This window comes from Haliotis cracherodii, unplaced genomic scaffold (genome assembly GCF_022045235.1).
Source record: "Haliotis cracherodii isolate W230 unplaced genomic scaffold, xgHalCrac1.p SCAF_11, whole genome shotgun sequence".
Taxonomy (NCBI): domain Eukaryota; kingdom Metazoa; phylum Mollusca; class Gastropoda; order Lepetellida; family Haliotidae; genus Haliotis; species Haliotis cracherodii.
The window spans coordinates 25,550,785-25,575,673 of NW_027266266.1; the positions used below are offsets into that span (position 1 = coordinate 25,550,785).

The window sequence follows — 24,889 nt, forward strand, 5'->3', positions numbered from 1 at the left end:
GATGAAACAGCCAGCCATGGCAGTACAGAAATGTATTGCTGTCTCAAAATGTCTGTTACAACACGTTCAACGTGTGGGCGGGCATTATCCTGTTGTAACGAGATGTTACGTCCCTGCATTTGCGCAAAGGGTAGAGCATGATCTCGAACGATGTCGTCCTGGTAGTGTACGCCATTCAAATTGCCATTTAGCAACACAAAAACGTACTCCCGGACGCTTGCAGACCCTTGCACGACCATCATTGTTATCCAGGTCCTGGTCTCATCCTTGAACAGTTTACTGTCCCAGTCTTGTCTTCTGAACCTCAGGTGCTGTCTATACCATGTAAGGCATGTCTGACGGTGATTTTGACGCACAATTAGGCATATCGCCTGACACCAGGGATGAACGTTGTGCTCTCTCAACCGGTTGCGTACAGTTCTGCCACTTAGTGAACTCAACCCAGGAATAAATCGAGCTGTTAATGTGGCAGCTTGGTATCGATTCCGTAAATGCTCCAACCGAATATGGTTGTCTTGTGACGTGACGTTACACTTGCACGACCGGCCCTTGACAAGTCATGTGTGTTGCCCGGCTGTAGATAACGTATCCAATAAGATGATATTGTGTTTCGATGAACATTAAGATGGCTACTTCATTCCTTTTTGCAGTATACCCACGTTGCGCAGAATTTAATTTTCAGCAAGCCATGGAATTGTGTTAGCGTTTTTTCACGGTTAATGCTGTTCATGGTGCGCTGTTCACATTAAGAACACATGGCTGCCCAACAAACATGCAAACATCCAAATTGTGCGCCGTGCATTAACATGCTCGTACACAATATTATTCACTACCGTAAAAGTCGAGAAGATATTTTCATGAATATGTATTGAAATTTGCATTATTTTTTTCAGAATAATCATATATGTATTGCATTTTCTATGAAGTACAGTACGTTCCACAGGTACATGTTAATAATCGTTTAAAAAAATACGACAAACCACCTGGTGAAAACAATCATACTCACCTGTGATTGGGTAGTTTGGACAGATCCTTACAACGTTGGAGGATGGATGCTGAGCAGCCATCGAATGTGGTTTCATCCCTCGTGGTGTTCCCAACAGGTCCAGGACTGGGAGGCGTCAGATCTAGGAGCGTTCCATGAGAGGACAGATGGCTCTCATACCCAAGTTCATTGGTAACGTGGGTATTCATGAAATACGTCTCCTTGTGGGTTAGATTAAGATTTTTGAAGAGTTTGTAATGTTTCTGACCAACGCCAAGTCTCTCAAAAGACTTGTAGTTCCCATTTTGTCTCAGAGCAGCACTTGGGCCTTCCCCCACAGAATGGAGGTCACACACCTGTGTATTATATTCAAAATCAAATGAAACACAGTTTTGACCGAAATCAATGCACTGTTTTGCGCATTCATGATCAAACCTGGTTTTAACACTTTTCAGTGGTTCAGCGGTCAAACTTCCAGTCTTTGACAGAGAGAAATATTTAAGTTCTGTTGGTTCTCCTGACCTCATTGTGGTTCTTTCAAGAGATATAGGTTCCCAAGGTAAGACCTCATTCCCCTGTGATCCAGAACTGAATCCAAGGGCTATCTCCTGTTGTGGATCGACTATGCTATCATCAATTACAACCACTGTGCCACCAAGTTCAAATGGATTACTTGATATCCTGAAATCTTCATCAACTCTACCATCTGAAGGAGTGTTGTCATATGTGTGCAGCATGCACTGTGTTTTAGCTTCCCCGCCTTCACTGTTACTGGCCTTTAATGTCCAGTAGAGAGGAACTCCAAACGGGAGCTTCATGGGCATTGTAAGTGTGTTTCCGGCCATTTCCGTCCAGTCAACTACATCCGTACCGCCTGAAATTGTTCCTATGCCATAATGCATCTTCACTTCACTGACATCATCATCGGATGTAGCTTTCAGAATGAATGCAGTATCTGATGGCGAGCGTCCTTTTATCTGCCTCACCTCACAGCCCCCAGAAGCAGCAGATCTCTTGCTTCTGGTACCAACAGAATTCTTTGAGAATGTTGGTGGGGAGGAGTCACTCCCTTTGTTCGGCTTTGTGAAAATATTGTTCTTGATTGTGGGTGTTGAATAGTACCAAATATTGCCCCTGTATGCGGTGACAGTTTTAAATATCAGCCGTACCTTAGCGTATGCCTCCAGTCTTAGGGCCAGTGGCACCATCTCCATATCCATACGAGCACTACAAACATGAAAGACACACATTACCGAATAACTCTTCAAGCAAGCATCAAGACTTGAGATGAGATTCGAATTATGTTGGTCAAATAAATAAGGACAGGTGTAGTAGTTTTGATAACTAGTCAGACAGGATAGACATGGCGGACTGAAATGATATGCATATATTTGTAATCTATGACCATAATGGCGTGTAATAGCCAGTTGTGTGTTTGGGGGGGGGGGGGGGGGGGGGGGGAGGGAGAGGGAGAGAGAGATAGATAGTTAAGAGAGTGATTGAGTGGGTGAGGTAGTGAGTAATTGAGTGAGTTTATGGTATCATTGATGATTGATTTCATATGTTGTAATCAAGGTGATTAACATTCATATATTGTCATGTTTTGAGGAGTATTCTGGCTATTTACATTCAAAGATAATTGTGTTACTCAAAGATGAATTATGAATAATATCTTACGTCACATCCAGTGGGAATTTTGCAAACCCTAACGTGCCAGTCACTGGAAACTTGGTCTGCATGATGTAGCCTGTTAGTGTGATTCCTCCATAAGCGAATCCTATGTCCACACCCAGACTGCCCCAAACTTTGATGGAAGCGCTGGGAGTTAGTTTCCCCTGGAAAATATTGCATGTGACCATCTTGATGGTAAATCCATTTTAAGATATAATACTTACACTAATAACTGCTACCTATCTTGATTTGCCCGAACTATAACTTTTTTACCTCGTGTTTGAGAGCGCTGAATAACATAATATGAAAATAAGTTACTATAAATTTATTTCAATATACTTTTCATAACATATTAGTACGATTGTTCATACAGAGGGTAACCGAGCAACGCTTAAGGAACAAGATATACGATGATGGCTTAACCCTCTTGGTGCCACGGGACCATATATGGTCCCTCACTTTTCACACCCGCATAGTGCCAGGGGACCATATATGGTCCCGAGAAAATGCCCTTTTAAACTGTGAATTTTGATATTTAACACTGAGTGCGCAAAGTCAAAACTATAACCATCATCACCCCAATCATCTTAGCTTTAACATCGTGTAACTCATACTTTATACAATGCTACGGATTGCGAAATATGGCGAGATTAGTAAAGTGGCTACCGCTCTTCTCGGCCTTTTTCTGCCATGTTTGAACACCAAGCGAATGACGGCGAATTTTGATTATGCACCCATGTCACAAACACGTAAATATTTTCAGACAAAATCCTTGTTCATAAGAAAAAATATGATCTGAGTGGTCAGAAAGCCATATTTTTCCCAACTGTATACTTATTCACGTAAATACAATTCTGTTCACTCCTTTATGAACAAGTTTGTTTACACGTTTTGTATATTTTTATCGACTATCGGTAATGGCGGAATGGTCGGTACACATGAGAAAACGACAGTGTATATTTCCATTACATTTATGACATTCATTGAAAGAATTTATAACCATCAAACGTTAATATCGTGTAACCCATATTTTATGCAGTGCTACGGATTGCAAAATATGGCGAGATTAGTAATGTGGTTACCGCGCTTCTCGATTTTTTTCTGCCATGTTGAACTTTTTGCGAATGAAGGCAATTTTTTATTATGCACCCATGTCACATACACGTAACTATTAACATATCAGACAGCCAATTTGAAAAAGAAATGTGATCGGACTGGTCAGAAAGATTTACTAGTCCCCATTGTACAGTAATTGGCGTAAGAGTACTAACGTTTTATCGGCCACGGAAGTTTTTTGTTCAAGTATTGCATATGTTTATTGACTGTGTGTCATGGCGATGTAGCATGGCGCTACATTCCAACCGACAGTGCAGATTGTCTTTTTGTTTATGATGCTGATTTACAGAAAATATTCAAAACAAAGATATTGAAAGATAGCTTTAATCGTTAATATTAAGTTGGTACAGTGTATATTTATGGACAGGAGGTTCATGATCAAAACCTAAACATTGAATAGCCAAGCCCGAAGTGATCGACAGGGCACGTTCGCATCATTTCTGTGCCGCGATTTCTTGTTTACCGGTTGTCCTACATACTCGCCCGTTCAGATAAATAACTGCTCCTTTTTTCATATGAAATGACTAAGAGTCATGTGTGATTGCTTGAACAACCCGACCGTGACAGTGACTTGCCCTAACTGTTTCACATTTTGTCGCAAATGGAGATTTCAAAAGTGTGGCCACGACATCTAACGTGAGTCGACGCCATATTGTAAACAAATTGTGTCAAGGTCGGTTCCACATGTGGTAGCTCGGCCCCCGTTTCTGTCGATGGTACACGCGATACAAACGCAATGCAACTTTTGAAAACATCAACATAACTTCTACAATGATGACATCAATACTTTTTTGTATTTGGATTAACCGCTTATGGATACGCTGTGCTGTTAGGTTAGATTTCGATTTGTTTTTCCTTTCATTGTAACTGTGATAATGGTGCTGTTATTGGTTTGCTGAAATAGTATTTTCCATGAGTCTAATGTACATGGTACATGCTGTGATTGTAGAAGATAATTGATAACGAATTATGTATGCATATATATAATCAAATACACATTACTAATCTCTTCAGAAAATGGAACATATTACAGCTCGTTTTCAAACATTAGATTTACAAATCATTTATGTACACTGTACTCTCGATTAACGTACGATAATCTATTGCAAGTCTTCAACTCTTATTTGTTATGTCATCTGAAATGTCAGCAATGAGTAAAATTAATTTTATTTCGTTACAATCTGCAATTGTATTCAGATAGGCTAATAGACGGTCGGTGATTTCCCGCCGCTGTGAATTTGTCGTCTGGACAGGTGCGCGTGATTTGACCTCGCGTGTTGTGACGTGAATGACGTCACATGAAACAGCTGATCTAATGCTGGGTAGTATGATGGATACACGTGTTTTTTTTATTTTCCAAATAACAATATTCTCTTTGAACTAGAAAGCATGTCTAGTACATCACGATTGGAAAATGTCTACGGCGAGCGACGAGTGAATGAGACCGCTTATCATTTGACTAACAGTGTTAGAATATTTGGCGCAGTTTTCTAATTTTGGTATGTGGCCGGACATGTGCTTTTCATATCTGTTTGAAGGCTTGATATTTCAACAACAAAAATAATGTGCATTGAGTTGAGTACAATGAGAAAGCTGTCAAAATGGATCCAATATCTAAACAACCTGGATTTTTAATATTTTAGCTTCATCCATTGGAATTTCGAATTGTTCAATTTATAACATACACAGTAAAAGAAATTAGATCTACTCACAATATATAGATAATCAATTTCTCAAAGACAAAACGTTTTCAGTGTAAATGCGGTTTCGTTTTGATGTTTTATATATGTCTTTTTTCACTAAAAAAATATCTAAATTATCAAATACTTCGACCACTGACATAGTAGTAATTAGATTCTACTTTGTTTTGAATCCTAAGTATGAAATAGATTATTTTTTTAAAATAAATATTTGTCTAAGAGAAAAATCAATGCATTCTAATTTTTTTTTTACCATTTTAATTTGTATATCTTCTCTCCAAGCTAGTTTAGCTAGGCCAAAATTAAGAAAAAAAAGGAAAGACAATAAACCATTTTTATTAAAGATTTTGCTGGTTAAATATTCGAAGCTCAATACCAAGAATATATTTTTCCTTTTATGACAAATAATTCCATTACTTTCATTGACCTATGATCATCTGAATCTACATGTACTTACTCTTGGGTGGTATTACGTAAGTATAATATTGTTAATTATTAAGAAATAACAATGATGGCCGATATTGAGCGATGTCAATTTGAGTATTGTTAGGGCTGTTTAGCGATCTTTCACATTTTGTCCTTTGAAAATGTACGATGTCAGTTACCCCCAAGTTGTTTTTATCACAAATAAAAGAGCACGGTCATTGAAACGTACATGGATGTAACCGGGATTTCTTCAAGATATACATTCCAAACTGTCATTCGTTTTGTGACATAATCTTTGAAACAGTCTGCGTATGAATTAATCACGACCACTTCTGTCAATTTTGTTTTGACGTCAAAAACACGCACAATTTCATCGGGATTTTTTATCGGTAAATATAACTCACGGAACATTCTCAGTGAATGTGTACTTCAACATAAACATCATATGTCTATCACTGTTAGGACATGTACTTGCCAATGATATGAATTATTGGTCATTTACATTGGGCGCAAGGGCGCTTGCTTGACTTTGCTTGCCTTATTCGTGTGCGTCCATATTACGATTAATGTGGAAAAGTAGGAAACTAATAATACCAGCACATTTATCGATGGCTGGGCAGTGCATAGATCTTTTGGATTTGGTGACTTTAGATACTGTTGGAAAGACAATCAACTCGAGTTGCATGTTATACAATTTGGTTACACTGTGTGAAGAAATAAAGACGTTGCGACACTTTTGATACAATGTATACGATTTTGTAACCGCGACGTCAGCACAGTGCGGCACTGAGCGGTTTGCAGGCTGACTGACGTCCAGGCACCATGAGGGTTAAATGTGACTTGTATACGAATCGGTGGTCACATCTGGTGAAATGGTTCATGGTATGTCATTTACGGCAGTTGCGTGCGTCAATGCTCATGGGATCCGTGGAGATTCCGGGATAGAATACGTCTTCAGCAACCCATGCTTGCCGTAAAAGGCGACTATGCTTGTCGTAAAAGGCGACTAACGGGATCTGGTGGTCAGGCTCGTTGACTTGGTTGATCCCAATTGCGTGGATCGATGCTCATGATATTAATCACTGGATTGTCTGGTCCAGATTCGATTATTTAAAGACCGCTGGAATATTGTTGAGTGCGGCTTTAAACAACAAACCAACCAACCAATGGCTCATGGTGCCAATCACTGGATTGTCTGGTCCAGATTCCATTATTTGTAAACCGTCGTCATACAGCTTTAATTTGCTGAGTGCGATTTTAAACAAGGAAGAGAGAGACAAACTTGTATACAATAAGAACCTTACCTCCAAACTCATGCTCATGAAACACACTCCCAGTTCAACTTCTACGCCAATTGTCCCACCAGCGCCAAATCCTGCATGATAGATTGCGTCATTTGTTTACTGTATTAGTTCAGTTGAGTCAACATTACTCATCCGCAGACACAAGTTGCAAATGTTGAAAAATCCACATTTCAGGGAAAAACAATATATGTATCTCTGTGAATGTAAAAAGAGCAACTTGAATCTGTGAAAAACTTTAAACCTAGACCGAATTCAGGACCGCAAATTTCTTTTGGCAATTTAACATTTTGAACAAATTTTGAATACAAAAAATAATAATGAACAAATGCGTACCTAGGATCATTGGAATTGGCCCAACCATGAATCGATTATTGAATGAGAAAAATGTCATATCCATGGGTTTAACTGGGATTTTTTTATGACTGCAGCTATCTTTCTTCTCCTTGAACTCCTGTTGCAATGCTCCTAGGGGGTTCTTCGTAGTATCAAACAGCTTAAAAGGTAAGACAAGACAATATGATACAATACTTTCAAAGAAAATTCACAGCGTCAGTAAAAATCAGTTTATAATGTCTGTCGGTACTGATTCCATATAGCATAAATGGCCAAGTAGTGATACAAATAAAGGAAACCATTAATCACACTCTTGTGAATGGTTCTTTGGGCCAGTCCTGAATGCCACCAACTTATTTCCAGCAGGAATATGTCTCACATCCTTTGCAATGATGTCAATTCCGGACTGGGAACGTATGTATTTTCCAGTACTACCTTAAAATGCAAAGTTCTATGCCTCTAGCTTCCTTGATAACAAAGCTATTAAGGCTTCCGGTTTGATGAAATCATTTGCAGATATAAAAAAGTTCACGCTCTCACCACACAGTGTTATTTATATAATTGTATAGATATGGTTATAGTCATCTTCTAAGTGTACTCACAGAGGTAAGATGACTATATCAACAGCATCAGTATATTTATGAAGAACCCATCGTTTTTCCAACTCCCCTATCTATTTTCCCAACCTTTCATCGAATAACCTTGCTCCCAAGATAATTTCAGGAGCCTTAAAATGAAGGGCATTACATACCACGTTGAGGATGCCCTGTCTAATGTCGTTGAGCAGCTCTCCTGCCTCTCGCATGTCCAGATGACATTGGGATATCTTCGACATCCACAGTCGGATACCCATAGACTCGATTTTAGACACAGTGCTGGCATTTGTACTAGCTATAACATTAAATATCATCGCATATGCTGAACGTTATTATGCAAAACACAAATTATTTATATCTAACTCTCCATATGCTCGTATTTCGACCTACATGTGAAAACAAACATTAGTCAAAAAGCATTAGGGGGCATAGAACAAAACGTTACACGTATATAAACGTCGCATCTTTAATGTGTCGACAGGATAAGATTTAAGACTTACCAGGGTTACAAAGGGGGTTATTGAACTTTGTTCTGTTCAGAATCTGCACCATAGGAAGACAAGAGCCGAAGTCCGTTGAACATAGATCGCCTGTTAGACTCACTACCATGTCTGCTCCATTTTCAAAAGTGTTCAGTCGGAAGATGATGTGGAATTTTTTCACAAAGGTGTCTATGAGAGGCAGATCGATGATTTGGGGGCCATCTTGAAAAAATATAACATTATACCATGCACGTTAAACCATGTTTACTGAGAAGAATGTAATCAGCTTTTGTAATTGTGCTGATTATTTCAATTCTGAATTAAAATATTTGTATATGAATAACTATCCTTGATACAGTCATGCTTTAGTAATTAAAACACTTATGTAAGACATGTACCATGTCGTTCATTCAATGTTTATCCGATGGAGTTATCAAGTATATTTATATATTTGTGCTGTCATCATCAATTAGCATACCTTTAGCATCATGCTCTCGTGCCATACCAGGGAATGTAAGATGTAACCTGGAGCCACAGGACCTGATATACACCCTGACAGTCTTGTGATAGTGTGAGTATGGAAACACAACACCACAGGACATGCCTTGGCAGTCGGGATCAGGGGTACACAGATGGCCGAAGCCATAAGCTAGACCTGACTTCAGGTTTGGACACGCTGTGGTGAACAAGAAGCATTAGAAGTATGAGAAAAGTAATTACTTTAGGATAACATAAATTTTATGGATTTCTCTTGTTTCATGATTTACGTGACCATATTCGCCAGGTAGTAGTAAATGGATCAGTAACACATCAGACAGATCAAATAATATTATATGTACTGTTTAACACAGCATCATGATCAAACTATTATTATGAATTATAGATAGAAGACAACATGATGACAAGGGGATACTCGTATGGAATCCCAAAAGAACTGGACACACACGGTCAATATCAATGGGAGGTCTTAAAAAAACAACCCAAGCTTATCCTTTCCTACAGGGGATTATCAAATGTTTCCTTAGGGATACACAATCTACTAAGAATTGGCAAGACACATGAATATTACCATCAAGTCCATGCGTTACTAGAGATTTGACCATTCCAATCTTATCTCCAATGACAGGTATTTTGCTCAAGGCGAGAAGACTACGCAGTTTAAAGGTAGAAAGAGACACTGGTTCTTCCACAGGCCTGGAGTGTAGACAATGGTCAACCTCGGAAACAAAGTTGTCTATTCTCTTCACGATGTCTAGCCTGGCCTTCAATATATCTTTGAGCTTTGATACCGTCATGGTGTTGATGTTGAAGACAGACTCAATATTGGGAATCCTATTGTAGGAGGAAAAGAGTGATGTTGACATTTACATTTCATTGACATTTCAGCAACAAATCATATTTCATATATATTGTTTGTTTTTTGAACAGGTAAAGCTATTGATCGGAATATGTTTAGGACAGTTTAGTTTTGAGGAATATTCATGCGTTCTAGGATCCAGTGAATATTATTTATAGAATAAATTTGAGATTTAACTCCACTCTCCATAATTGTATACCTACGCGATAGACTTCAACATGTGACCAAAGTTCTTCAGCGGCGACAAGAGATTTTGGAAGGAGTTTGCGAGAGCCTTGACATTAGGATGATCTGTTCCTTCAGGTTTGAAAGGGGGTGCGGGGTCAGGCTCGACATGAGCAGAAGTCTGCATCTTTGAGAACTGGGAACCAATGTAATTTTCAATAATTTCCTTGGGGGCTCCATCCGTCGTTCCGTCGGCATCGTATGTCTTGCCAATGTAGTAGAACGTGTGCTCATTGCATTCTTGTACCCAGTGTGGAATGGGCAAAAGTCTATCCAGATATTTAGATGGGTCAGCGCATTCTCCCGTTTCTGTGACACGAAGAGCAACGTGTATAAAGTTGGGATTGCAGTTGATGTCTTCTGCTGTGCCGATGTTGTCGCCGGCTTCCATGACAGAGCCCGAATCTGTGACGTTACTGTTGGGAATGACGTTGTTAATAACGACCTGGTATTCCATGAAGTTATCATCGGTAGGTGTGATTGTGATTTCGTCAGCACCTGTTGACTGGACGTTACCTGCTACAGGATTTACAATCTGGAAAATAAACAGACATGCATGTTTTAGTTCAGGAATATTCTAGAACATCAGATTCATATTCTACACACACAACAAACATCAATTTTTAATTCCCCAGTGAGTTTCTAGCTAGAAAAGAACTGTATTTTAGATATTTGGGGTCGTTTTATTCTATTAAGTCATCATCAATTTGTGTGCAAGGCAATGAATGCTTTAAAACAGCCGGATATTGTAATGTCACCTTTATGTATGTGAGAGAGTTGACGCCGCTCTGTAGCCTATTTTTAGAGCCTCGGTTAAGACAGTTTATATACGTGTCACGTGTGAAAAATTAACAGATTGATATTAACATATTTAATTGGGAATGAATATTTCACTTATAATATGAACAGAGATATCTATATTCTTTTCGAACTGCAAGATTAAACATGCTCAATCTTTATGAACTGCCCTATCTGCAACTTGAAGTGAATGGATCTTACAATATGTCCAGGGTCAGCACTGACGTCAACGCCCATTGTCGGATACTTGTCCCCACCTGTGGCAGGCCAGACAGCGCCTGTACAGGACCCGGATTTTCTCTCTGCTGGAAACCGACGGTGGAACTTGCTTCCAAATATCTTTTGAACCAGTGACTTTCCCACATTGACACTGAAAGTTTCAAGCCAATGACTTTCGTTAATGGCCACTTACGGATATAGAAAAACAGCCAGAACTAAATCTCAAGAAGTCTCAACGGGTGCAACACAAATCATTTATTGAAACACAATATTTTTTTGTCCTCATAATATCAGAACACTATGGTAAAATAGTGCTACGGTACTGTATTTCACCTGGATAGTCAACTGTTTATAAAAAATCAACAAAAACAGTTACTTAACCAAAGTAGCTGTCAGCATTTATGTTCAAATACTAGCATTATTAATACAAAGTGAAATCAATTCTTATAATCGTTATATTCTTATTTTGTACCTAGAAGGAGGTATACACAATTTCATGTTTAGTACGTGTTATTTCATGTTTACACGAAAGACTATAGAGCAACAAGTTGTATTGGAGAAACAAATAATTCCTCAAAACGAGCGATTACATGAGCGCGTACATGCTCACTTTGCTCTGGAGTAACATCTATTGGTGTTTTTGCAAGAAACAAATAGATTTAAATAAAATCGTCATTATATGAGAATAGTAGATATTGAGGAATACACCAGTAAGTCAGCCACAGCGACAGTGCGTCGTAATTACTTAAAGTGCGAGCGTCAAAATAGTCGACATGATCAACGTGGGGAGTTTTCCAAAGTTGTCAGTGAACCTGAGGCGATTAGATGTAAATAATCATTGATCAATTGGTCGATCTTTCAAATGCGATTGTTAAGATATGTCGAATAGATACTAAAGATAATTCCTATCCTGCTGGAGAATGCTTTTGACTGTCACTGTCAGTCTAGGCACTTATCGAGTCGATAGTTTGGATGTGCATTTCATCCTTTGGTTCACTAGGTACATTAACTGTAATGCAGTCAAACACTCTGAATTCAAATGTATGCAATAATACTGAGTTGAAGATTAAAGTATATACATGATCAGAAAAAACGATTCTGTATTCATGCTTGCTTGTCCGTCAATGTTGACATTCTTAGAATACAGTGTCGTGAATATAAAACATCGACGCGATAGAATAATCAGTCACAAGTATATTCCGAATCAGATTCCACTTGAGGTGAAAGGCAAAATAATGACGAAAATCTTTTGAAGGGACGAAAAACATGTGAACGTCAAAATGTGCCGTTCATACTTTTATGAACATACGTCCAGTGAAAAAAACCGCATTAAATATGCTATAATTAACTACGTACACATTATATATGTCGTTTTCTACCGCCTCTTCCAGTAATCGTGTCTGCAACTGTCAAATACTTACACTGTTTTCACGGTTTCAAATGCCGTCTTTACACCAGTGACGACAACCATGACGTCTTTGTATGCCTTGAAGAAAGGATCTGCCATGGTCTTCAGTCCTGACATCCTTGAAGTGACGTTTGACAGCATAACCTGTGACTCATTGTGAAACCAGGTCTTCATCTTGTACTGAAAGTAAGTATTAGTTGTGTCATGTTCTTCCATAGCTATATTGAGCAGTCAATCGGATTTCACTTGGCGTTAGTGAGTGAGTACGTGAGTGGGTGAGTAAACACTTAAGGTTGAATCGGCAGTGTTTCAACTCTATAGCGACTAGAATATATACGTTTTGGAATTAGGAACCTTGTGTTAGTACATCAAGGTATATTTTAACGTTTTTGGCAAACATTTCTGAGCACAGCTATACCTTACTAAGAAAAACATAGTGTCACGATTATTGTTTGACTGCACATTTTGATGTATGCATATCAAATCAAGTCATGGTTGTCAGATTATATGCCAAGAGGAGTTAATAAATCACATGAGTAAAGCCCCCTGCTTTGGCAGCCATGCCTGCAAGGATGGTACATGTATGTAAAGTCATTGGCAAGTAAGTAATATACAAACAGGTCCCATGATGCCATCGTTGGTACCATCCGAGCTTGATGATCGGGGATGTATGATGGTGTTGACCTTGTCCATAACCATGGCCACCAAGTCCTTGATGTCATCTGTTATTTGTGTCACTCCTTCCCCGATATGCATCCAGAATGGGCTTGTTCCTTAAAGAGAAAAACATAATGTAAGTGTTCAACATACATCACAGGTTCCACAGTAAATGCAATCTTGTTTAAGAATTACCAGCACCACATATATTGCATTTGCCCATGCTCAAGCATAAGGCTTCAAGAAAAATAAAATGTTACTGTTAACACGTTACAATATTTAGTTACAATGTTGTGTCTCAAACACTATTATATGTTTGTCTAAATACCTTTAGAGAATGAGCAAGCGTCAGCTATCTTATTCTTGGCATCTATTACCATTGTGACAGCAAGGCGAACCCTGAAGAAAACATTCATTTTCAGTAAGAAGAGTGACAAGGTCATTACTAGACTTGTAAGTAGGAAACAAATCTGTTTACATTTGCCAAAACCTCATCCGCTGGGGACACATTTTAATCCCCTTATGCTCATTGCTTTCCAAAATGGCGGAATGTGTTCATTAATATATTCTTGCCAATTGCTAAATGGGTACAAAATTCAATTGATACTTCATGACAGCTTGTCCAATTCTGGAGAAGGATTGTGCTGGACTCTTGAAGAAGTCCTTGAAGATTGTGATGATGTCATCTCCAGCCTCTTTCAGCATCTTGCCAACTTTGGGAAGCGTTATCACTACAGGGTCAGCAAGGCTCTGGAATAACAAATATAACGTAGAATGTTTCGCGTCCGAATACTGGTTATCATCAGGGAATTGCAACTCTAACAATAGGAATCAGGTCCTATATATTTAGTAATACGTGTATCTATGGTAGGTTGCTGGGAACGAATTGTTACCCGAAATATCCAGAGGCAAAGGGGATACGAAAGGAAATTGAATGTTAATTAAGAGTAAGGACGTAGGCCGTATATATGTGGGAGTGACATGTACACATTTTTATAGAAATATCAAGTCATTTGCAAATGATACAAATCTATCAAATCTATCACCATTCTGAATGCGACCATCAGCTAATTAAAATATTCCAATGCCTGCCAAGTTTAACCTTGAGTGAAGGGCTTACGTGGTAGAACTCCAAGGCGTCCTGTTTGATCTCCTCAGCAAAAGCCTTGACCCTCTGTGCGATCTGTTTCACCTTTTCCATGATGGGATCAGTGTGGAAATTGACCACTTTCTTCACAAGGTCCACGAAGTCTTCCACAAACTGGACAACTATGCTGGGGAGGCTCTTCACAAAGTTGATGATCTCTGTCAGCATTCCTTTAATGTAACCTGGCTGGGTGATCTTCTTAAACATATCGATTGCGTCTTTGATACCATCTACTATGGAGTGGAATATATTCTCCAGCTTCTGAAGGAGCGCCTTGAAGTGGTTGATGTTGAAATCCTGAAAGAGAATGTATATGTGCTTTTTTATCCTGTTAAATGTATGCGAAAGTGTTTCCTACCACCAGTTATAACTGCAGTTGACAACAAGCTGTGTTGAGATACATCGATTAACTGGTTAAAAAAAGGTTCTAAATACAGATGATATAAGTCGCAATATGTATATAGTTTTATCACGCGTTTCCATGGCGGCCATGTTAAAAATTAATTGCATGTGCTCAATTCAAAGACACCTATACTCCACGTACATTTCCATTTATAGACTTTTCAGAGGGAACAACAAGTGTTTTAGACAGATAAACAGGCCAACAACGGTATTTGTTCACATAAGCCAAAAAGGGAGTACTATCAGAGACGCATGCCATATGGCTGCTATCAAACGTTTATGAGAAGAGTAGTACACTGTGCGTTTACTTTCATAATCTGCTGATCATATATTGTTAATTGGATATATATCAACCTTTAAAACGTTAAGGTCGTATTCTATGTGGCCAGCATAACAAAACTTTGCCCTGACGATGTCCACGTGTTTGCCAATTATGCCGATGTTTGCTGTCACCCACGCGTCATCATCAACGTTGATGCTAAAGAAACTGTGTAATGGATCTAAACAAAAACAATAAAATTACACTTTCTTAATCTTGTACACGAATCAGAAAAATGTTCTCCTCAGCTAGTGTAAATGATAATAATGGATTATGTTAAATTGATACTCTCATTGACTATTATTCATGCATCAATTACTTTCACGGCCAAAATAATGTTCATGGACACCTCTTCCAGCATTTTTAACACTCCGTCGTAACGTTTGTCTTTATGTTTAAAGTAAATCCCCGATAAATAGTTCCCCTTTTGTATATAAATAAACAGAAAGTGTTTCCTGACAGCTATTTGGTTGAAAGGAGGCCGTAGCAACATAAATAATGGTGCGGAACTAAGACTAATACATACGCAGCTTCATGTCAAGCATGTTGATTATCTTCAGGCCAAGACTTGCGCCTATGCTGCTGCTCCCAAAGGTCTTGTGCCAGTCGATTCCTGGCATCTTAATGGTGAGACGTAGACCATCACTTGTGTCGACGTGGAAGACCTCACGGCGTACACGGGACACGGCATGGTAGGTGTAGTCGTGGCTGTGAAGATGAGTACCGTCAAGCATAGACCTGAAGCCTTACCTTCCATGCCGCTATCATATAGTAATATTAAGATGCAAAACCAAGTAGTTGGTGAGTCACTTTTATTATGTAACAAGAAAAGTATTTGCAAATAGTTGTGAAAACAGAAACAGCTAATTTTACCGCCTTTTTAAGACGATACCCCAAATAACTACATACCACGACGCATTTTCAGTGGGATACCATTACCTTCAATTTGGTGAAAAGCATGCCTCCTTCAACTCAATACCATTATGGAAAGTAATTGTCTCTAGCTAACACGGTGAGAAATCTACAGGCATTTCCACAATCTCATGATATCACTTAAGTTGCAATAAGTTCATGTCATATTGATTGCGACTTCAAAAATGGAAAGTCCCATGTCTCTAGCAAATAATGAGACGGTTATTGACGCATTGACACTCAACTTCAGCCAATCACATACATTATATCATCTTCTTCTATTTCTTCAATTAAGGACGCTAGATCTTACAAACATATTATACAAACGCAGTGAGATTGTCCAGTATACAAAAAGCTGGGTTCCTGAAGCTCGCTCAAAACCTTACGACTTGCAAGCCCCCACCAAAGGATGATATGAACATAGTTTTCATACTATTGTAGTGAACACTTCTTGAGATATACCGAACATAATGCATTCTTGAATGTAGGGCTAGGTGTAACCAGCATCTTATCAGCATCATGATTGAGGTGATTATGGGAGTCGTACTCGACCAGCGAACCCTGGTAAAGTAATATGGCTATTTAGTACAAACGAGGCAAATATAAACATCTGTATCAACTTTCAATTCCACAGATATGTTCTATTCAGTCATTTGAACAGAAATGAAAACAATCGTTATTTGATTGATTAACATCTACATATGTACGTATATAGATATCATTTCGGATCCTAGGTGTATACAGGGGATAAACACAATATGATATCCGTGAGATGTCGTAGCATACATATCTTCATAGGTACACATTATTTCAATCTACCTCCTAGGTGTATACAGGGGATAAACACAATATGATATCCGTGAGATGTCGTAGCATACATATCTTCATAGGTACACATTACTTCAATCTACCTCAAAAGAATATTCTCCTTGTCTTTGGTCAGGCGGTGTCGTTGAGGATGTTTCAGGTACACTTCTCTGGCCTCCTTGTGGACCTTCTCATTCTCTTCGTGGGCGAGGATGTCAAACAGCAGCAGTGCACTCTAATAACAGGAAATAATGTTTCGTAACACAGTGTATTATGGTCTTGAAGGGTCTAATTGGTAAATGTTGGTTTATCTTACCGTCATAACACTTTTACGTGCGATATATTTCCTATCCTGCTTTAGCAAGGCGAGGGATGAAGTTCTTTACCTCGTTACATGTGTACTGGCGGAGACTATTGGCTGCTGCCCTCCGCCATGTTGGGGAACCCAGGTTAGGTTGGAGATATGACCGGATATGACGTAAAGACCTTGGCATTCCAGCATTGCCAAGACTGTGTAGAAGAACCATCTTGGACACGATGTGGTGGTGCTGCTCGTAATCGAAGTCGTGGATTGATCGCTTTTTGCGGTCCAAGATAGGGGAGGAGAGAGCTGAGAACAGTACAAAGTGTTAATGAAGTGTAATGTATATTTTGATACAATCAATTATTATAAGGTTTTGGTACTGAATAATTATTTGTCTCTGTTTTATCAATATCCAGGCTATTGATGGCAAAGTATTTGGTCCTAATCACTTGACAATACAGACTTCCAGGCTGATGATAACACGAACATACCATTGTAAACGTATCAAAGACAAACTAGATGTGAAGTTTTTTTATCTAAAACATCTCCATGCCGCAATACATGTTGTATTTGAGTATAGCACACGCACACTCGTTAACTGAATCGGTTACTCCTCTAGTTAACAATTTGTGTTCTTGTCAACGCTGGATCAAAAGGATGAAAGTGGCCAAAGCAGAGATCATTGTGTCATGTCATTTCAATTAAAACTCACTGTGGTTGTAAAAGCCAAGTTTATTCTCTAGCTTCTCCAGGACATTCTCGGCAGCTGTGTTGTTTCCCATATCGGACAACGATCTAGCCAGAGCTCCCAGTGTCAGACAAGCTCGCTTCTGGGTCAATGTCATTTCAACTGTAGCTGAAGGTAGGTAATTATGATTGATTACACCAGTTTTACATAATAACAAATCTTTAGTAGGAACGATGTACGTTAGGAAGATTTAGAAGATGGGATGGGGTTAAAGAGACTATTTCATTCAAATGGCGACGTGCAAGCCCTTGGGTCGCTGTGGATGTTTGTATCAGTCCGGACTAATGCTTGTAGCCCGTCGAGATATAATACTCATTGTACTCCGAGGAGGCCAGTCTTTGTTTTATGCTCTGAATTCTGAGCGCCAGACAGGATAAGAACAAGTGCCTTCCTCAAAGGCCATTAATATATCAAACAATTCAAGGTCCTCTTCTAAAATGTCTCACCAATATGACAATACAACTGCTGTATTTAGGATGCACAACATTGGATTGGATTACATTATTCAAGTTTCCCTTCTTCAGGAATGTGCAAAGACACTTGAACACTTACGGATATGTTCGTAGTCACCATCGAAACAGAGTTGTTTAACGGATGTTACTGTTTCCTGAAACAAAACATCTTTATCTTCACCAGCATCAATAGATGTTCTAATTCAATCAAAGATATGCGTGCTATAACATCACACAAATGTTCTTATATTTAAGTTTTGATACGTTTATATTGAATCTGGTTTAGTTTAGCGCTTTATTAATATTTTATTTCTTCACAAACTTTCCAGACGTTGTAGCTCATTGTTATTTGATTGTCTTACTGATTTAAAGGTAGGAGCCAAATGAAAATAAGATCAATGTGTTTGTTCCCGTTTCTCTTCCCTGTGATTGTCACGAAAGTTAACTTGGTTAGTTGTATGTTATGGCACTCCGAGACCCCTGAGAGTCCATGTCTTTCGAAGTTTCGGCATAACTTGCAAACAATCGCCAGTAGCCAGAGGGTAGCTGGGCTACCGAAAGTCATCACGGTCCCTACTATGGTGACCGGACCTTGGTTTCTATAGCCCGTGTTTATGACGTATTGTTATGTATAGTGATATCATTTTAAGGTTACATACTAGTTTTACATATAACACTGTTGTAATCTAGTTGTTTTACTGTCTTTTTATTATTATTACTGTATGGCTGCAATAGTGCAAATGCGATACTATTGTAGCCAGACCGTGTTTTTTGTATTTTTCATAATATCAATCACTGGTTTGTATGGCAGACTTCATACAGCTTAAACATTGGGTTATACATGTAGAACCTCAAAGGATGGCAGACATCAGATACGGTAAATGCGTACGTACCGGGATAGGTTCCTTGAGAACGACGTAATGGAAAAGGGGGCGTCTAAGGTCGTCCTCCGTGGCGTCCTGGTCTTTCAGGACATACTGCAACACCAGTTTCTGCGAGTCCTCGTCACCTCTCCGACAGAGGATGTCCAGGAACAGATACCTCTCATCTCTACACACAGTGTCGTTGGTGTCACACTTAGCAAGGTACTGGTGGCCGAGGGCGACTCTGTCCGCCTGAGTCAGGTTGTTGAAGAGTCGCATAAGGTCTTGAACGCACACAGTCCTGTTAGTGGTGACTGGAATTGGCAAACGTGAGAAGGGTTTTACAGGACACCTTTCAGGCATTATCACTGTCGCTTAACAAGCTATATCGTAAAGCTAAATCTGGTTTTGCAGTATTGTCCAACTCAACCGTGCCTATTAATCAGTCAAGATGCATACATTGAGTTGATTAATCAACAGTAGATTCATAGGGCAACATGTATTTTTCTTTACACCAAGAACAGAGCGTTATTGGATCAAAACATGTGTCACCGCAAAACCATTGAATAAAACTAGATACTCAAATTAAAATCCTAAAGCTGTTTTGATTGCCTCACCTGCTGAAAGTGTGCCCCATCAGTAAACAGTAAATATGATTTCCTTTGTATACCGTTTGTTCTTCCTTTCCACCTTCGACCTTATTTGGTGTGCCTGAAAGTCATTGCTTTTCATAACAAACTTAGTAAGATAACGTACAGCACTAAACTTACATTTGTTGTCATATTCTCTTATGCATTCCAGCAGATCACTGAACACGGCTTTCACTTCACTCAGTGTTTGCTCCTTTGGTACTGGCTGCAAGTGAAAAGACACACTAGTATGACCATACGAGTGAACATAACGAGATTATACGTTGTTGTTCGTTGGGGCGGACTTAATGTATAATGAATTCTCAACACATGGTATGGTATCGGAAACGGTTTCTGTCTAAGTTGTTTCACGCACCATCTTGACTTGGGGTGTGTCAACCTTGAAGTCTTCCATCACTACTGCCTGTGTGGAAGTCAGTCGCCTGGGGTAATGTAAAGGTAAAGCTTCTTTAATATTTCTCTAAAATGTTGAAAATCGAAACAAATGAATTCATTTTATTAATACAATTGTAATTTCAATCCTTTTTGCATATATGTTACACAACTTACCTGCGAGCTGTGAGCTTCACAACGCTTCTCGCAGTGGACGTCAATGTAGGAAATTCTACAACAATTATGCATCCAACAATGCATTATCGATGGATATGTGCTATCAATTATCATACGCTTTCTCTTCTTTCCCTCATCACGATAGTGCAAACATTAACACCGAACAACTCAAAAGTATGATATACCAATTTGGTTATTTACAGTAGATGCACTGACCGTATCTAATCATACTCACCTCCGGTATCCGGTGAAACTATGACAACATTCTCCATATCCTCGGAGCTGCAATATTTGATGAACATATAAACCAAAGAAATAAAACCAAATTCTGAACTGAGAGTCAGGTTCCATGTACATACATTTCGTCGATATACAGATAGAGCCTTATCCAAGGAGATATCAATCACTTGTCATCCTTTCCAAGTAAATATGTTTCAAATAATTGAAGTGCTTGTAACATTACAAAAAGGCACAAGACCTGTTTTTCTGTCAATTGTATCTTGGCTTTATAAATTGTAATAAGCTTGTTAATGCAATTACAATGTTTTGACAAATGAAAATGTAGAAGTTGCAGTCCCCAAATGATGGCAGCAACCATTACCATGACTATACAAACACAAATATGTTTTAGATATTAGTATAAACTACATACGTGTGAGACGGGGCAGGCTGGTTTCTGAGTCTGATGGTGTCCTTACACTTGATCTGTTTTATGAATCCTCTGCGGTCATATTCAACAGTCTGAGAAAGAAGAAACTCAATAATAAAGGACAGGTATTTCCTGAAATTTGACCAATTACTAAGATCATGCACAATGAATTGGATCAATCATGAAATACTATAGTTTCATTGGTCCAGTGATGGACAATGAAGTGCGGGTATGGGAGGGCTGATGCCGTCGGCTGGCAATTAACTGGTACCTTTTCGTGCAGTCTGTGTGTTTCGGCTGTGCTGTTATGTCGTCTGCTCATCACACTTCCGGTCGGCAATCTTTTACCGGAATAAGTGTGGAGTAACTTCCCTTGGAAAACGAAACGTAACATGCTGGAAGGATCAAACTTAAAGTAACAAAAGTAACAGGTAATTTGTATATTTCACATACGTTTCAATTTTCAAACATTCAAATCGGAGAAGGTGAGGTCACACAGAAGGCCCTCGTTCGATTCCTCGCATGGGTATAATGGTTGACATTCTTGTAATGGTGTAAAAGATTGGCGTAAACCTGTACTCTTTCACTCAGTCTCTCAAACTTAAACAAGCTATGGAACGAAGTTGTGGTACCATGCTGGTCTGTCTCCCAGTCCCTGTATTTCCATTTAGACTTCGTAGAGCGCTGGAAGTAAATAAACTACAAATACCAGGAACTAACATTCTACTGACAATAACGTTTAGACATCACACTCAGAATTATGATTGTTCCATTCAACGTGTACTTAAAAAAAACATACTACACGTTAATACTTGCATGTGCAAATTTATATATAGAATGCATTAGTCAGTGCTGATTAATTGTTGCTGCAGTAACTCGAAAGTACAGATTCTATTTTTTGTATATTGTATATTACATTCATAATGATACACTAGATTTAATAGCACCATTGAGAAAGAGAAGAAGGACGCATGTTCCAAAGTCTTTTGTGTATTATTGTAAATACATTGCTTTACAACCATTGCTGTCTGACACAGTGTGGTACCGCACCTTGTTATACATTGACAGTGTTCCGGCCAGTAGTTTCTTCAGGGTCACCACCTCGTCCACCTCCTCCGGATGGTGGAAGATCTGTGTCACTGCTCCAGCCCCGCCCACGTGGAACAGGAAGCTGCAACAGAACAAGGTGTGGATGAGGTAATGTTTATGAGATAAGATTTAAAAACGTTGAAAAAACATGAGATGCACATTACCAAACAATGTGTATTTGCATTCTGTCAGTAATAGTTTTAAGCGATGGTTAAAGGTCGTTTGTGTTTATTAATAACTTACTTCCGTGTCAGGTCCCAATGTTTAGGGTTGTTGTCCACTGAAAATAACATCATCATAATATTAACAATCACCATATGCACGCCATTTAGGGGAAAGTGAAAGTTACATGTGAGTTGGGAATAGACCTATATGATGAATTATTATGCATCATTTGCGTTTACATCAATCATCTCATGTTACTTTGATCTTCAGCAAGGTGCAGTCAGGACTCTTTCCCTTTAAAGAGTTAAAATGATAGCAAAACAAATACTACATGTAGTAATCAAATCTACAGGTTTGTATTCAAATCGTTGAATAATTCAAGACATATTCACCATATCCTTGGTCGGAATGTTGTACAAAGCTGTCTACCATAAGGAGGTTCATGCTGCCATGGTCGGAATGGTTCATGGGGGTGACGTGGAACTGAAAGTTTTATATTTCCCAGTTAAAACAAGGTTGGTTTGCCTACCAACGGGTGTATGGTCTTTGCTGTGAATTGTTCAAATGGGTAAACGACTGGTCTGGGGCCCGAAACTACGACCACAGGTTTGAGGGAAGCAACTTCCGTCGACCTAGTCCACAGGGCCATCGTACCTCACTGCACATATTCATTACATTTTCAACATATCTTATTTTCTTGCGGTGTTGACGATGTTCGAAATTGGATTGAGATTCTGGAAACCCAGTTTACCGAAACTGTCATTGAGAAATTGTTTTGCTTTATTAAAATATCGCACAACAGAGGATGGACAACAAGTGAAGGTTCATATGAGCATAGATAATCCTCCATGGGGGCTCTTCGAAATGTCTCCAGTAATCTATGCTTGTACATGGGCGAGGCTACGGAATAGTTCAGTTGATCCAAGATAATAATCTTATTTTGACACAGAACAAAAACGGGTAAAATAAACAATGAAACTTTGTTGGTTCGGACCTAGACGATAACTCTTGAATGAAACTGAATGAAAGGGATATTACTACATGTCCGAGATTCGTTAAAATAGGTATTACTCCGGGCCACTGACCAGGAATCGCCCCATTCAGGTAACTGGGTACCCCTGTGTCTTTTGTACGCAACACAACATTTCAATATCTATACATGTTGGATGTTGCGCATGGTGATTGAAGATAGAGTAAGACAACCATTGTTTGCACAAACTCCACAAGCTTATTGGCCGGTTAACTGAATCTTATATCAGAACAATACAGTATGTCACAAATTATTCATTATGTCAAGAAGTGATATTGTTAGTTCAATAGGTTACATTCAGGGAAGTGTTTTTCTCTGACGTTTTGACATTTTATAGACATTTCTTTATTTTCTTAGGTATATACCACCACAAGTTACCTTTATGATTGTTGACAAGTTGTGAAGGCCGAGAACTTGAGACTTGGAGAAGTAGGTGAAGTAATGCTTGTGTCCATCTTCAAACGGCGAACCTGCAGCACAGGACACCAACACAAGCAGAACAAGACACAAGTGTGAGTTGACCATTCTGTTGTCTTCAGCGTCTTACATGGTTGCTGGTCAGAGGTGAAATGTGGCGATTGAAAGAGTCAGTATTACTGCAACATAAAACGTTTCGACGAATGCTTTATACAGTGAGCCCGCTCTCAGCCTTAAAAAAATCTTATCAGTGTCAGCAAACAGGTTGAAAGTTTTACTGTTGTGTTCAGGGCAGTGATAGGGCGAAATCCGCAGTTAGCAGTCTAAATCGCCGTGATTTTATATTTGACAAGGACATGCCGTCCTTCAGACAAAATCATATCGGCTGGATACGGTGATTGGCTTAACGTGTCAAGGCTTTGCCTCTGTTTAACGAATCACGTGAACAGATAACAGGCACTCATTGCACACACCATGGAGGCGAAACAATTTGTCACACCCAGGGTTGTTGATATATACGTATAATCAGTAACTCATACCTGTCTAGGAGACCTTCCAAAACGCCACAATAAATACATACGTAATCTGATTTAATGCATGCTTGTTTACATCATTATCTAAACGCTGAATAACGTGAGTAACTGAAAAGTCCCAATATATCTGTGTTGGAATCTTGACATCCACACAACTATATGCCTTTTGTACATTTTAATACAATACATACACAACTCTATTTACAGATGGCTCCACGGATAGTGAAGCAGTTCCAAGCGTCACTATCTTTGAATTCAGGACTATATCATCCAAATTACTGATGATAACAGTTCCATTTTCACAGCAGAAGCAAATGCCATTTTAACAGCTCTAAAGTATATAAACAAACTGCCTAAAAATAAGCAGTATATAATATTTTCAGACTCTATTTCGCCACTTCAGGCTATTAAAACAATCCTTATTAGCATTTTTACATTTTTACATTTTAACTTTTACTTCAATCAGTCAATACTTTATTCAGCACGAAGGCCATAAGCTCATATGCAAATACCAATTTAGACGTATTGGGAATGACAATATACACAATTTTACACATACTTTCTTACGCATGAAAA

General features: G+C 38.9%; 1 protein-coding gene across 1 annotated transcript in view; it reads right to left on the reverse strand.

The window, feature by feature from the left end:
* LOC139456366 (uncharacterized) overlaps nucleotides 1–23,942 on the reverse strand; it is a 40,007-nt gene extending 16,065 nt beyond the window's left edge. Inside the window, exons 1-33 of the mRNA XM_071238019.1 lie at nucleotides 23,742–23,942; nucleotides 22,726–22,816; nucleotides 22,412–22,448; nucleotides 22,130–22,250; nucleotides 21,712–21,763; nucleotides 21,351–21,451; nucleotides 21,083–21,171; nucleotides 20,666–20,712; nucleotides 20,431–20,485; nucleotides 20,237–20,303; nucleotides 20,002–20,086; nucleotides 19,262–19,545; nucleotides 18,469–18,523; nucleotides 17,881–18,024; nucleotides 17,251–17,474; nucleotides 16,969–17,099; nucleotides 15,672–15,853; nucleotides 15,181–15,326; nucleotides 14,398–14,721; nucleotides 13,885–14,027; nucleotides 13,606–13,676; nucleotides 13,239–13,393; nucleotides 12,634–12,800; nucleotides 11,195–11,363; nucleotides 10,174–10,730; nucleotides 9,683–9,945; nucleotides 9,092–9,289; nucleotides 8,632–8,835; nucleotides 8,287–8,426; nucleotides 7,536–7,695; nucleotides 7,203–7,273; nucleotides 2,663–2,820; nucleotides 1,007–2,212 (exon numbers count right to left, since the gene is read on the reverse strand). Of these exons, the coding sequence (XP_071094120.1) occupies nucleotides 1,007–2,212; nucleotides 2,663–2,820; nucleotides 7,203–7,273; nucleotides 7,536–7,695; nucleotides 8,287–8,426; nucleotides 8,632–8,835; nucleotides 9,092–9,289; nucleotides 9,683–9,945; nucleotides 10,174–10,730; nucleotides 11,195–11,363; nucleotides 12,634–12,800; nucleotides 13,239–13,393; nucleotides 13,606–13,676; nucleotides 13,885–14,027; nucleotides 14,398–14,721; nucleotides 15,181–15,326; nucleotides 15,672–15,853; nucleotides 16,969–17,099; nucleotides 17,251–17,474; nucleotides 17,881–18,024; nucleotides 18,469–18,523; nucleotides 19,262–19,545; nucleotides 20,002–20,086; nucleotides 20,237–20,303; nucleotides 20,431–20,485; nucleotides 20,666–20,712; nucleotides 21,083–21,171; nucleotides 21,351–21,451; nucleotides 21,712–21,763; nucleotides 22,130–22,250; nucleotides 22,412–22,448; nucleotides 22,726–22,816; nucleotides 23,742–23,888 (6,044 nt within the window). The 5' untranslated portion in view covers nucleotides 23,889–23,942. The remainder of the gene's footprint in view (nucleotides 1–1,006; nucleotides 2,213–2,662; nucleotides 2,821–7,202; nucleotides 7,274–7,535; nucleotides 7,696–8,286; nucleotides 8,427–8,631; nucleotides 8,836–9,091; nucleotides 9,290–9,682; nucleotides 9,946–10,173; nucleotides 10,731–11,194; nucleotides 11,364–12,633; nucleotides 12,801–13,238; nucleotides 13,394–13,605; nucleotides 13,677–13,884; nucleotides 14,028–14,397; nucleotides 14,722–15,180; nucleotides 15,327–15,671; nucleotides 15,854–16,968; nucleotides 17,100–17,250; nucleotides 17,475–17,880; nucleotides 18,025–18,468; nucleotides 18,524–19,261; nucleotides 19,546–20,001; nucleotides 20,087–20,236; nucleotides 20,304–20,430; nucleotides 20,486–20,665; nucleotides 20,713–21,082; nucleotides 21,172–21,350; nucleotides 21,452–21,711; nucleotides 21,764–22,129; nucleotides 22,251–22,411; nucleotides 22,449–22,725; nucleotides 22,817–23,741) is intronic.
* Between the last annotated feature and the right edge of the window lie 947 nt (nucleotides 23,943–24,889).